The sequence below is a fragment of the Manis javanica genome, chromosome 6 (assembly GCF_040802235.1).
Source record: "Manis javanica isolate MJ-LG chromosome 6, MJ_LKY, whole genome shotgun sequence".
NCBI classification, from domain to species: Eukaryota; Metazoa; Chordata; class Mammalia; order Pholidota; family Manidae; genus Manis; species Manis javanica.
Genome location: NC_133161.1, coordinates 107201310 through 107213113, shown reverse-complemented (window position 1 = coordinate 107213113; position 11804 = coordinate 107201310). Strand labels below are relative to the sequence as shown.

General features: G+C 51.6%; 1 protein-coding gene across 1 annotated transcript; it reads left to right on the top strand.

Annotated features, from left to right (window-relative positions):
• The first annotated feature begins 1736 nt into the window (after positions 1-1736).
• Positions 1737-11329, top strand: LOC140850257 (neutral amino acid transporter B(0)-like). Its single transcript, XM_073240009.1, is given in 9 exon segments — positions 1737-2014; positions 4013-4082; positions 4507-4554; positions 5430-5596; positions 7465-7698; positions 8448-8639; positions 8783-8917; positions 10355-10476; positions 10479-11329. Coding segments are annotated over 9 exon segments (1356 nt in total). The 3' UTR covers positions 10589-11329.
• Positions 11330-11804: the final 475 nt, after the last annotated feature.

Genomic DNA, 11804 nt, shown 5'->3' with positions numbered 1-11804 from the left:
GTAGGGTTAGGGCCTCAGCAGGGAGTTGTGCAACTCCCAACCTCCCCAGATGTGGCCTCAAGTGACTTCCTTTGGCTGTAAACCCCCAAAGGTTCCTCTGGTCAGTTTTACCCATCTGGAGAATGGATATAATATCAGGCCCAACCTCACCTAGAAGTTATGAAGATTCCAGTGAAATTACCCAAATACATTTGTCAAAAATCAGCAAAAGGCACTTAAGATTTTTGCATTTTATTGTATGTAAATTTTACCTGAAAAGAGTAAAGAACTCTGTGCAAATATTGAGCTCTGATTAATAAACGCACATGGGGCAATGTGTTTAGAGGGAAAGCACACTGATGTGTGCAACTTACTTTGGCATTCATCAAAAAAAGGTGAATGGACAGAGAGATCAATGGATGGAAGTACGATATAGAAGTATATGATGCAGTAATTGTAAGCTCTAGGAGGAAGGTAAATGGGTGCTGTAAAAACTTCACAGTTTTGTGTACATTTGAAAATTTTTGTAATGAACTATAGAAGAAATGTTCGGTGAAAGCATTTGTAAATGTATTAGCACAGTCATTAATTTAAATTATAATTTTTAATGGCTGAATTGCCAATTGGGTGCCTTGGGCGAAGTGGATTACAATCACAAATATAACAACTGCCATTAATTGATGAGTCAGAGTCCGAATTGGGAACACTTACTTAAAAATTATTAACATTTTAAAATTAATAACTGCATCTCACTTAAATCTTACACCAGTCATGCGAGGGATGAGCCTTTTAATCTGCGTTTTACTATAGAGAAATTCAAATCCGAAATGAGACAGAAGATGGAACTCAGGGAGGAGTTCCAGTAGGAGCAGGTTTCCAAATTAAGCACCGGCGGATCACTTGCACTTTGTGGACACCCCTGGGATTGGGTTTAGTTGCAGTTTAGCAGCCCCAATCCGCCCAATTCCTTTGGCGGGGAGAAGCGTCTGCCCAACTCCTCGCCCGGGTTCCACCCTCACCCGGGCCGCGCCCCTCGGTCGCAGGAGTGGGAGGAGGCCCACCAAACACGCTGCAGCCAATCAGCGCCCTCGGCCAGCACCCCCCCCCACACACACACACTTTCTCAAACCTCACCCCTGCCCTTAATCCCTGTAGGTTCCGCCAACTTCGCTCAGAGCCGCGCGGAGCGCGCAGCAGGTTCCCTTTGGCCTAATAGCTGTTGTCTTCTGGGATCCCGGACCGCCGCCTTCCGCACCCAGCGGCCTGGATTTGCCCTCCTGGCCCCAGGGAATTGGCTCGCCATTTCCCGGGGCTGCGCCAACCCTCCAGAGCCCTTGGTGTCCAGGACCCAGGCACCCTCGGTCGCCGCCTTCCAGATCCAGGGGTCCCGTGTGTGCGCCACCAGGACCTCTTGAAGATCGCCGCCGTGGGGACACCTTCTTCAGCATTCAAGGACTCCAGGTTCCAGCCTGAGAAACTCCTGTGTGCCTGACGCCCAGGAAAACCCAGGGGTTCCCAAGTCACAGCTTTGGGGCACCGGACACAGTCTGGAAGATCAGAGCCCCAGCGTCCAGCCTAGCAGTCCCAGGCACTCCAGCTCCCAAGGGCCAAGGAACTTAGGAGCTGCGAACTCACCACTCCAGGGAACCCTCCCGAGTTCCCGCCTCTAGGCTCTGTAACTCGGTTCAGTTCTGAGGAACGTGTACGTCCAAACTCCCAGCTTCCGGGCGCTGGGGAGCCCCAAGGCGTCCGTCATGATGGCTCATCCACCTAAGGGAGACCCCAAGGTGCTCGCGGCGGCGGAGCCCACCGCTAACGATGTCCCGGAGTTGGTCCCCACAGAGGACACGGGCGCGGCGGGAGGTGGCTGTTGCGGTTCCCGCGACCAGCTGCGCCGCTGCCTTCGCGCCAACCTGCTGGTGCTGCTGACCGTGACGGCCGTGGGGGCGGGCGTGGCGCTGGGGCTAGGGGTGTCGGGGGCCGGTGGTGATAGGCAACAGTCCTGGAGGGGAGAGGATGAGGAGTGCTCAGAAAGGTCGGGAGCACAGACGAGGGTCTCTCCTGAGGGGAGGGCACCCTGGGGGGAACCCGGAAGGGAATAGTCGGGCAGCTAAGGCTCCAGGACGGCGCTACTGGATGAAGATCTGAGTCTAGGGTCAGAGGGCTTGGGGCCCCTGAGTAAGGAGCCCCTGGAGGATCTGAGGACACCCGAGTACCCTCCCCCAGGCCCCCTTCCAGCCCCAGAGCTCCCCGCACAGTGCGCCATCTGGACATGCCCAGGCTGCCTTCTCAGCCTCCCTTCCACACCCGCTGCAGCTGGGCCCTGGTGGATTCCCCTGTATTTGCTCCTGGAGAGTCCTGCCCCCTCTACTGACTTTCCTTCCTGTTGCCCTGCTCTGCCTGGGCTCCCCACAACAAGGCTGCCCAGAAGGGGGCCAATCAGAAAGTGGTAGATCCTTTTCCTTCTGGCCTCTGCTCCCCCACCCCAGAAAGTAACGTCCCCACCAGCCCTGGCCTCCCTGTTTTTAGGAGGACAGACTGCTGGGCCCTCATGGCCTTGCCTTTGGGGCCTGCTGATTCAGTGGCTCCAGGTTGGTTGGGGACTTCCTGGAAGTGGGGGAAGCAGGTGGTGAGTCACAGACCTGGGTTCCCCCAAAACCTTGGGGCATGGGTGCAGGCTGAGATGAGAGACTTGGGCAGGCTTGTTTAGAAGTTGCAGCAGGCTCAGGGTGGGGTGGGAGGAGCACCTCCTGGCTGCGGGAGATTAGCTGGGCCCTGGCCCGGGCCTGGCTAACCTGGGTGGGTACAGGCCAACCTGCAGACAGGCACACCCACCTGAAGGCTGTTTGCATTTGTGGGCTTCCCCCGTGTGCCAAAATAGATGTAATTCATACTTAGCCAGCCACTCTGACTTAGCTTGAGTACCTCAGAGCCACAAAGCTTTATGACCAACTAACACACAACTGGACACAGGCCCACAGACACTCAGCCACAACTGTGACATCTAACACAGACACATGGTCTTAAACCAGCTGCCACACACACACCATGTACTGACTCCACGCACTAATGCCACTGGCTATGTCAATTCATTGAGCACTGCCTGAACACACCTTTGAGAGCACATACACACACACATCTGCGTGCCACGTAGCAACACTGTCCCACGTAGCTGAACACTGACCCATACTCCCAGCCAGATACCGACACTGTCTACCGACCCACAGCAAGATCTGTACTCCCACGTTATTGGTGAGAGGGAGGAGGCTGAGTGGTTAGGGGTAGGCAGCCAGTGGGCTGGGTTCAAATCCTCCGCCACCACTTCCTAGCAGGCAAGTTTCTTCAAGGCTCCCCGGTTCACCTGGGCCTCTGTAAAATGAGGAAAATAGTGCGAATCCCAAAGGCTGCTTGAGGATTATGAGTAGATTGCTGCAAAGCACTCACTACAGCTACTGAAAATGCATTTTGCTATTATTTCCGTCTCAGTATGAGATCCAGACTGCCAGTGTCTGGCTCCGTCACACACTCACTGGGGTTTAATGAATGCTGTTACACACCAAGACACACTCAGACATGGTTACACACCAGTGGCCATGGAAGCACAGACGCACATTCGTCACACAAACAGCCCCTTTTCCTCCTCTTTCACTGCCTCTTTCTAGCACACCCAGATTTCTGCCCACAGCCTCCCACCCACAGCCAGTCCCCAGGGCCAGCACTTCTCTCAGCCCTCCCAGCCCTCCGGAGGAAGAGGCTGATGCAAAATGACCAGGGTCTTAGATTTGCCTTGTGGGCTGGAGCTGAGGCCCCTGGTGACCCTGCCCAGCCTGCACTGCACAGCCAGCATTCCTCACTCCCAGTCCACAATCCCTCAGGGCTGGACTACCAGCCTACTGGGGTCCTAGGAGACCAGCTCAGACTCCCCACACTTTGCATGACTGAACCTGGCTCAGGCATGTGTGGGGCCCATATTTGGGTGCAAATGGGACATCCCCTACCCCCAAAGGCCAAGCCAGCCCACAGATACTCCTTGACCTCCCTCTTTGGTATATCTCTGCAGAAATGTCTTCCCCTCCAACCTGGTGTCTGCAGCCTTCCGCTCAGTAAGTCCGAGGGGTATCCCAAGGGATGGGTGGTGGGCCGGGAGCAAGACAGACAGATGCAGCACAGTGGTGCCTGGAAAATCACACATGAGCGCATATTCACAGACCACACTGCAGGGTTCCTGGGTGGCTCTGAAATCCACCCATGCTGCTCATCGAGAAACGAGAATATGAGTTCTGAGCCCCTCTGGGTTCTAATTCCAGCTGTGTGACCCCAGGCAAGTGCCTCTACCTCTCTGGGCCTTGGTTTCTGTCTCCGGAAAATGGAGGTATGAAAGTCCTAACTCGGCAGGGTTGCTGGTAGGATGAAGTGAGGTCATGTTTAAGGGATGCTTAGGGCAGCCTTTGAGCATTGCTAGTGTCAACATGGGGTGGGAGAGTCCCGGTGGCAATTGACACTGACTCTTCCCAACCCCACCAGCAGTATGCTACCTTCTATGATGAGAGAGGAATCAACGGAACCAAGGTGAAGGTGAGAGCAGAGGGGGGATGGGGGGGCGCACCCCTTCACCCACTGCTACGGTTTTTCCATTTTATGGTGTCCCTCTGCCTCTGTTTGCTCTCAGTGTCTCTAATATTTGGTGTGAAATTTGTTTTAAACTCTCTGTAGGCCCTTCCCCATTTCTGTCTTTTTTGCCTTTCTGGAGTCTGCATTTTGCCTCCTCTTCCCACTCCCCATGGCCTGGCCCTGGTCCAGGCGTCTCTTTTCTCCCCATCTTACCCTGACCCGCTCCCAGGCCTGCCCCTCCTCCCTGCCCCTCAGCCTGGCCGCCAGGGTAGTCCTTCCAAAGTACAAACCTGACCCTGCCTCTCCCTAGCCCCCAAAGCCCCATCATGCTTCCTAGTGCCCTCAGAAAAAGGTCCAGCCTGCTCCTCACCACAGTCCATGGGACCCTGCTCTTGCCCAGCCACGTATGCCTGGCTTGTTCCATTCCAGCCCCAGTGGATTTCTCTATGTTATTTGAAAGCTCAAGTTGCCCGAATTTCTAGGCTGTTACACACTGTTTCCTCTCTCCAGAACCTTCTACCACCCCTATTTACCTGGTTCACCCTCCAGTTGTCCAGACCTTAGCCCCTTTCCAGGGAGCCCTCCATGATTCTCCTCCCCACTGCTGCTAAGCTGGCATCGTTCTCTCAGCTCCTGTACTGCCCTGGGTTCCTGTGCCCACTCTGGGTGGTCCCTGATGACTGGTCCATTTCCCTTGCACCTGGACTGTGAGCCTTGGGAGGAAGGGTTCCTAGGTGCTGTTGTGTGCTAGGTTCTAGCAGTACCCAGGAGAAGCCCTCAGTGACTGTGCAGGCTCACCGAGTGTTGCCGTCCTATCCCCATCTGTTCCTTGCCCAAAGGTGCCTGTTGGAGGCGAGGTGGAGGGTATGAACATTCTAGGCCTGGTGGTGTTTGCCGTTGTGTTTGGCGTGGCCCTGCAGAAGCTGGGGCCTGAGGGAGAGCTGCTCATCCACTTCTTCAATTCCTTCAATGATGCCACCGTGGTGCTGGTGTCCTGGATCATGTGGTAAGTGGTGGGTAGGGCCTGGGGATGTGGGATGAGGTAAACATCTATCCTCTCCTTGAAGCCAAATAGGCTGCATCAAATCCAGTGTTGACCATCCCCTGGCTCTGTGACTTTGGGCAAGTGGACTACCTTCTCTGTGCTTCAGTTTCCTCCTCTATAAGTGGACACTGTTGTAGTCCATAAGAGCTAAGACTGATGCTAGCACCTTCTGGATCCTACTAGAAGATAACAAAGACAGCCAAGCTGTGACCACAGCTTAGCTAATGCATCTCAATTTCAGAGATGTAAATGTAATCAAATGTTTGCCTTTGGATCGACGGTCTAAAATAATGCCTTCTTTATAAGGTTATCACGACGAAGAAATGAGTGACTAAGGTAGAGTTGGAGCTCTTAGAAAGTGCTTTAACTGCCTGACACCTGTGAGCATTCACTTCAGGTTAGCTATGTTGTTAGCCATGAGTTTTCTTACATGACCTCATATAATGAGGGAAAAGAAGACGTGCACACACATCCAACTTTCCCCCTTTGCCCCTTTCCCCAGTTTCATCTCCACACAGTCTCACATGGATTCTCAGCACCTACGCTAGATCTAGAAGGTCAGAAATCAGGAGAGGGACCACGGTTGCTGCATTTTTAACAAATCGCACACCACCCCTCTCCCTGGTTCCAGTGTGGCTAACATCTAAGAAGCTGCTGCATGGAATGTAGTGCTCCATGACAAAAGCACTTACCCAGAGAGGCTGGGTTGCGGAGTCCTGCGTTCCCACTGTGGTGCTGCCACTTCCCAGCTGTGTGCCCTACCACAGGTTACTTATCCTGCTGTGATTGCTTCCCATCTGGAAAATGAGGCTGATTGTCCTGCTGTGACTGTTCCTCTCTGGAAAATGGCACCTATTGTACTGGGCAGAAATGATTTGGAAAGTATAAAGCTCTTGAGGCAGTGACTAACCTAAAGAGCATGTCCACAGTAAACAATATTTGCTACAATTTATCAAGTACTTTATTTGTACAACTGCTGGGCATATCCTATTGGCCAGAACCAAACCTTAGCTGCACAACTGGATGGGAAATGATGCATTCTTTTGTTACTAAGAAGAAGCAGTTTGGGAGACAACTAGCTGTAGAAATAGAGCAGTCAAGAAGGCAGTCTTGGGAAGCCTCCTGTTTGGGAGGCATGAACACCCCCGGGATCTCATTTCAGGAGACGGTTATAATAATCCCAGCTGAAATTTACAGACCATGTATTATGTGCAAAATGCTTTCAAGTCATTTCAGCTGGCATCTCCTTCTATCCTTCCAAAATTCCTATGAGCTTGGTAACATTAATGTCCCTGTTTTACAGAGCTATTTGATTTTGTTTAATTCAACTATAGCGGCAAGAAGCTAAAATAGGAGCTCCCTCATAGGGTCCTGGTGAAGATTCAATCACGTTCAAGGATTTAGCACATCAGTAATGCTTCAGGTCTGAGAGCTGTTATTAAGACATGAGCCACAGCCTTTTTATTTTTCATGACGTGCTGAGAAGATGATATTGATTTAAGTCATACTGGCTACTATAACAAAGGAAACTCGAAAATATAAATGACTCCACACACGGTGGATGTTTCTTTCTCCATCATGTGTTATGTCCATATCTGCTTAGTGACCTTCCTCCAAGTGGTGATGAAGGTGTCCTTTATCTCTCTGCTGCCCTATCTTAAAGGCCGGTGAGCCTGGAGGATGGCAGGGGAGGTGTCAACCTCGGCATACATTGCTCTGGGCACCTCCTGACTATGAGGGACGCTGTGGTCATGCCCTGTGCTGGGCTCAGTGCCTGGCCCTTGGTGAGCATGTGGTCAGAAACTTCAATCGGTCTCCTCGGTAATTAGGTATGCCCCTGTGGGCATCTTGTTCCTTTTGGCTGGCATGATCGTGGAGATGCAGGACATGGGGATGCTCTTCACCATCCTTGGCAAATACATCCTGTGCTGCCTGCTGGGCCATGCCATCCATGGGCTCCTGGTGCTGCCCCTCATCTACTTCGTCTTCACCCGCAAAAACCCCAACTGCTTCCTGTGGGGCGTCAGGACAGTGCTGGCCACTGCCTTCAGGACCGCCTCCAGGTGTGGCCTTGGGGTAGGACAGGCCAGGATTTTTAAGCTGAGGGGCCTGAGATGAAGAGGATCCCTGAAATTTTGTATTTGGGGACATTGGATCTGGGTACAGGGACCATACTTTTCTAAGTTTCTCAGAAGTTCCTGCCACCCCAAACCTCCACCCCCACCCCCGCTGCCATAGGAATTTCTAAGGAAGCCACCGCTGTAGAGATTTCATCCTTCCTCAGTGCTCTCCTCCTCCCTGCCAAGGCCTGGTCCTGGGACGCTAGTGCCCCACCCTGCATCCAGCCTCTGGGAGCGCCTTCCACCGTCTCTCCTGGGTATCTCACCCGTCTCTGCTCACCTGTCCCCCCAGAACTCGGTCCTTCCTCACAGTGACATCTCCAAAGCAAGGGGACGTCTGAGTTGGATGGAGTGGGAAGGGGGTGTGGGCCAGTGCGCTCTCAGGCATCACAGGATTTAGGTACGGATTTTGTGTGTATTTTGAAGGGCAGCAGTCTATTCTACCCCAGGGAGCCCAGGACTCAGGCATGCTGGAATCCTTGCCTTCTGGGGGATCCCTGTTCTGGCCCTGAAAAAGGAATGCCATGGAGAGCTAGGGAGCTGTGTGGGTGGAGGCCTGCGGGTAGCTGGGCACATGTGTAGGCTGCTGGGCAGAGCCTTGGCTGGGAACCGGCCTGCGGGGGCGGGACCAGGGGCGGGGCGGTCAGGGGGCACCTCCCGAAATGACTGCAGGGTGGTCCCATTCCTCGTAGCTCCACCACGCTGCCCGCGATGATGAAGTGCATGGAGAGGAATGGCGTCACCAAGCATATCAGCCGCTCCGTCCTGCCCATCGGTGCCACGTTCAACAAGGACGGTGCCGCACTTTTCCACGGTGTGGCCGCGGTGTTCATTGCACAGCTCAACCATCAGTCCCTGGACTTTGCGAAGATCATCACCATCCTGTGAGTGCGGGGTGACTGCTGCTAGTACCCCCGACCCACCTGACCCCTCCTCTGAGAGTAAACTCAGGCTGAGGGGAGCAGGGCTTGGGTGGCAGCTTCTCCCACTACCGAGGCATCTCTGTGACCTCCCTTGCCTCTCTCAGGGTCACCGGTATAGCGTCCAGTGTGGGCACTGTAGGCATTTCCGCTGGAGGTGTCCTCACGGTGGCCATCATCCTCGAGGTAGTCGGTTTCCCAGCCCGTGACGTCTCCTTGATCCTGGCTGTGGACTGGCTTGTGTAAGTGTGGGTTTGTGGCTCAATGTGGGTAAGGGGCACCCCTGGGAGACGAGAGGAGCAGGAGGTTCATTGAGCACCTCTAGCTAGAAAAGAGGAAGGAGGTCTTGAGAAAAGGGAATGAGAGCTTGAATATTCCAGTCATAGGACCGGAAGGGATCTTCAGGGTTCTAAGAACCGCAGAAAGGTAACACACACCAGTGGTTAATAAAGTGGATCTGTAGGCCAGGCTGCTTGTGTTCAAATCCCATTGCCACCCTTGCTAGCTATTAGTGACCTTGGCCAAGTACTTAGCCTCTGTGTCTCAGTTTCACCATCTGTAAAATGGAAAGACTAGTCTCTCCTTGAGGATTGAATGATTTAATACATGCAACTCCTTTGTAAGAGATCGTAGTCAGTAGTAAATGCTACATAATTGTTAGCTATCATGATTAAGTTTTTAAGTGCATAAGAGATTAGAAAACAATTTGGTTCCAAAAGTTAAATATAGAGTTACCATATGTCTCAGCAATATTACTCCTAGGTATATACTTGAGAGAATTTGAAAACGTTCACAAAAGCTTGTCCATGAATGTTCATAGCAGCATTATTCAGAATAAGAAATAAACAGGTGGAAACCCAAATGTCTGTCAGTTGATGAATGGGTGCATAATGTCACATATCCATATGATGGTATATTATTCAGCAACAAAATGGAATGAAGCTCTGATACATGTATACATTCATGGATGACCCTTGAAAACACTATGCTAATTGAAAGAAACCAGACAGATAGGACCACATACTGTATAACTCCATTTGTATGAGATGTCCAGAGTAGGCAGATCTATAGACAGAAAATAGATCAGTGGTTACCTAGGGCTGGGAGGAGAAGAAATGGTGGAGTGGGGGTGGGGTGTCAGTGCTTAGTGGGTTGTGGAGGTTTCTTTCTGGAGTGGTGAAAAGATCTTGAAATTAAATAGTGTTAATGGTTGTGCAACTCTGAATATATTAAGAACCACTAGACTGTACACTTTTAAGGGTGAATTTTATGGTACGTGAATTATAACTCCATTTTCTAAAATGGCACGCGCACGCACATATGCACACACATAGTGTAAAAGAGGAAGCAAAGGGAAGATCCTTAGGATTCCAGGGGGGGGAGAAGAGCCCAAGGGAGACTTTAGGGTTTCAGGGGTAAGAGGAGAGGTAGATGGGTCTCATGGGGTCCCAGGAAAAGAGAGGGATGACTTAGGTTCCAGAAGGAAGAAATCTTGTGGTTTGTTGGGAAAAGGATAATTTGGGGTCCAGGGAGGATGGAGGGATGAGCTTCTGGGCCCAGGAGTAGAACAGGCTTCCATGAAGGGTGTGCTGGGGAATTCAAGATTCCAGGAAGCAGGGGTGGGGCTGGGCCCTGACCTCTCCCCTCTGCTCCCTTCCCCATCACTCCTACCCCCTCAGAGACCGGTCTCGTACCATCCTCAATGTGGAAGGTGATGCCTTTGGGGGAGGACTCCTGCAAAGTTGTGTGGATCGCACAGAGTCCTGAAGCCCAGTGCCTGAGCTGATCCAAGTGAAGATTGAAGGCCCCTGACTCTGCTGCCAGTCTCCAGTGGGGAGGGGAACCCCTTCAAACCCTGTGGTGCAGGACCTGAGGGGGATTCTGACACTTCCAAGAGGGAATCCCTCATGTAAGCTCTATGAGGAACCTTCCCTACCCTGACCAGGGGCCCTTTGAACACTGGGATCATGAGGAGGGATGAATAAACAAACTGGGCTCTGGGGGTCCTACCCACACACTCCAGGGAGCCGGGGGCTCCAGCCTCCTCCCTGACATCACGTCAGAGAGGCCTCATTGCTGGGATGTACATGTGTGTGGGTGCGTCTCCCCAAATCTCCCCAGTCCTCAAAGGGCGCAGGTCACCATACGGATTTGAAGGATGTTCGGACCAGTTGTTGGCTCCTTTGCTGGTTCTTTTGGTGGCTGTAGCTGGTGTGTGTGTGTGTGTGTGTGTGTGTGAGTATTCTGTGACTCTTGTTCCCTTCACTGTTTTTAAGAGAAACACTCCCTGGAACTCTGGGGACTCAGGACAAGTACTACTGTAACTCCAGAGGACAGTTTTTTATGGTATCATTAATATACAATTACATGAGCAACATTGTGGTTACTAGATTCCCCCCATTATCAAGTCCTCACCACATACCCCATTATAGTCACTGTGCATCTGTGTAGTAAGATACTATAGAGTCACTACTTCTCTTCTCTGTGCTATACTGCCTTCCCCATGCCCCCCCCTACATTATGTGTGCTAATTGCAATGCCCCTCAATCCCTTTCTCCCTCCCTCCCCACCCATCCTCCCCAGTCCCTTTCCATTTGATAACTGTTAGTCTCTTCTTGGGTTTTGTGATTCTGCTGCTGTTTTGTTCCTTCAGTTTTTCCTTTGTTCTTATACTCCACAGATGAGTGAAATCATTTGGTATTTGTCTTTCTCTACTTGGCTTATTTCACTGAGCATAATACCCTCTTGCTCCATCTATGTTGTTGCAAATGGTAGGATTTGTTTTTTTCTTATGGCTGAATAATATTCCATTGTGTGTATCTTTTTTAATTATATATTTTTATTTTGGTATCATTAATATACAATTACATGAGCAGCATTGTGATTACTAGATTCCCCCCATTATCAAGTCTCCACCACATCCCCATTACAGTCACTGTCCATCAGCATAGTATGATACCATAGAGTCACTACTTGTCTTCTCTGTGATATACTGCCTTCCCCGTGCCCCCCAACCCCCAATGTTATGTGCGCTAATTGTAATGCCCCTTATTCCCTTTATCCCTCCCTTCCCACCCACCCTTCCCAGTCCCTTTCCCTTTGATAACTGTTAGTCCATTCTTGGGTTCT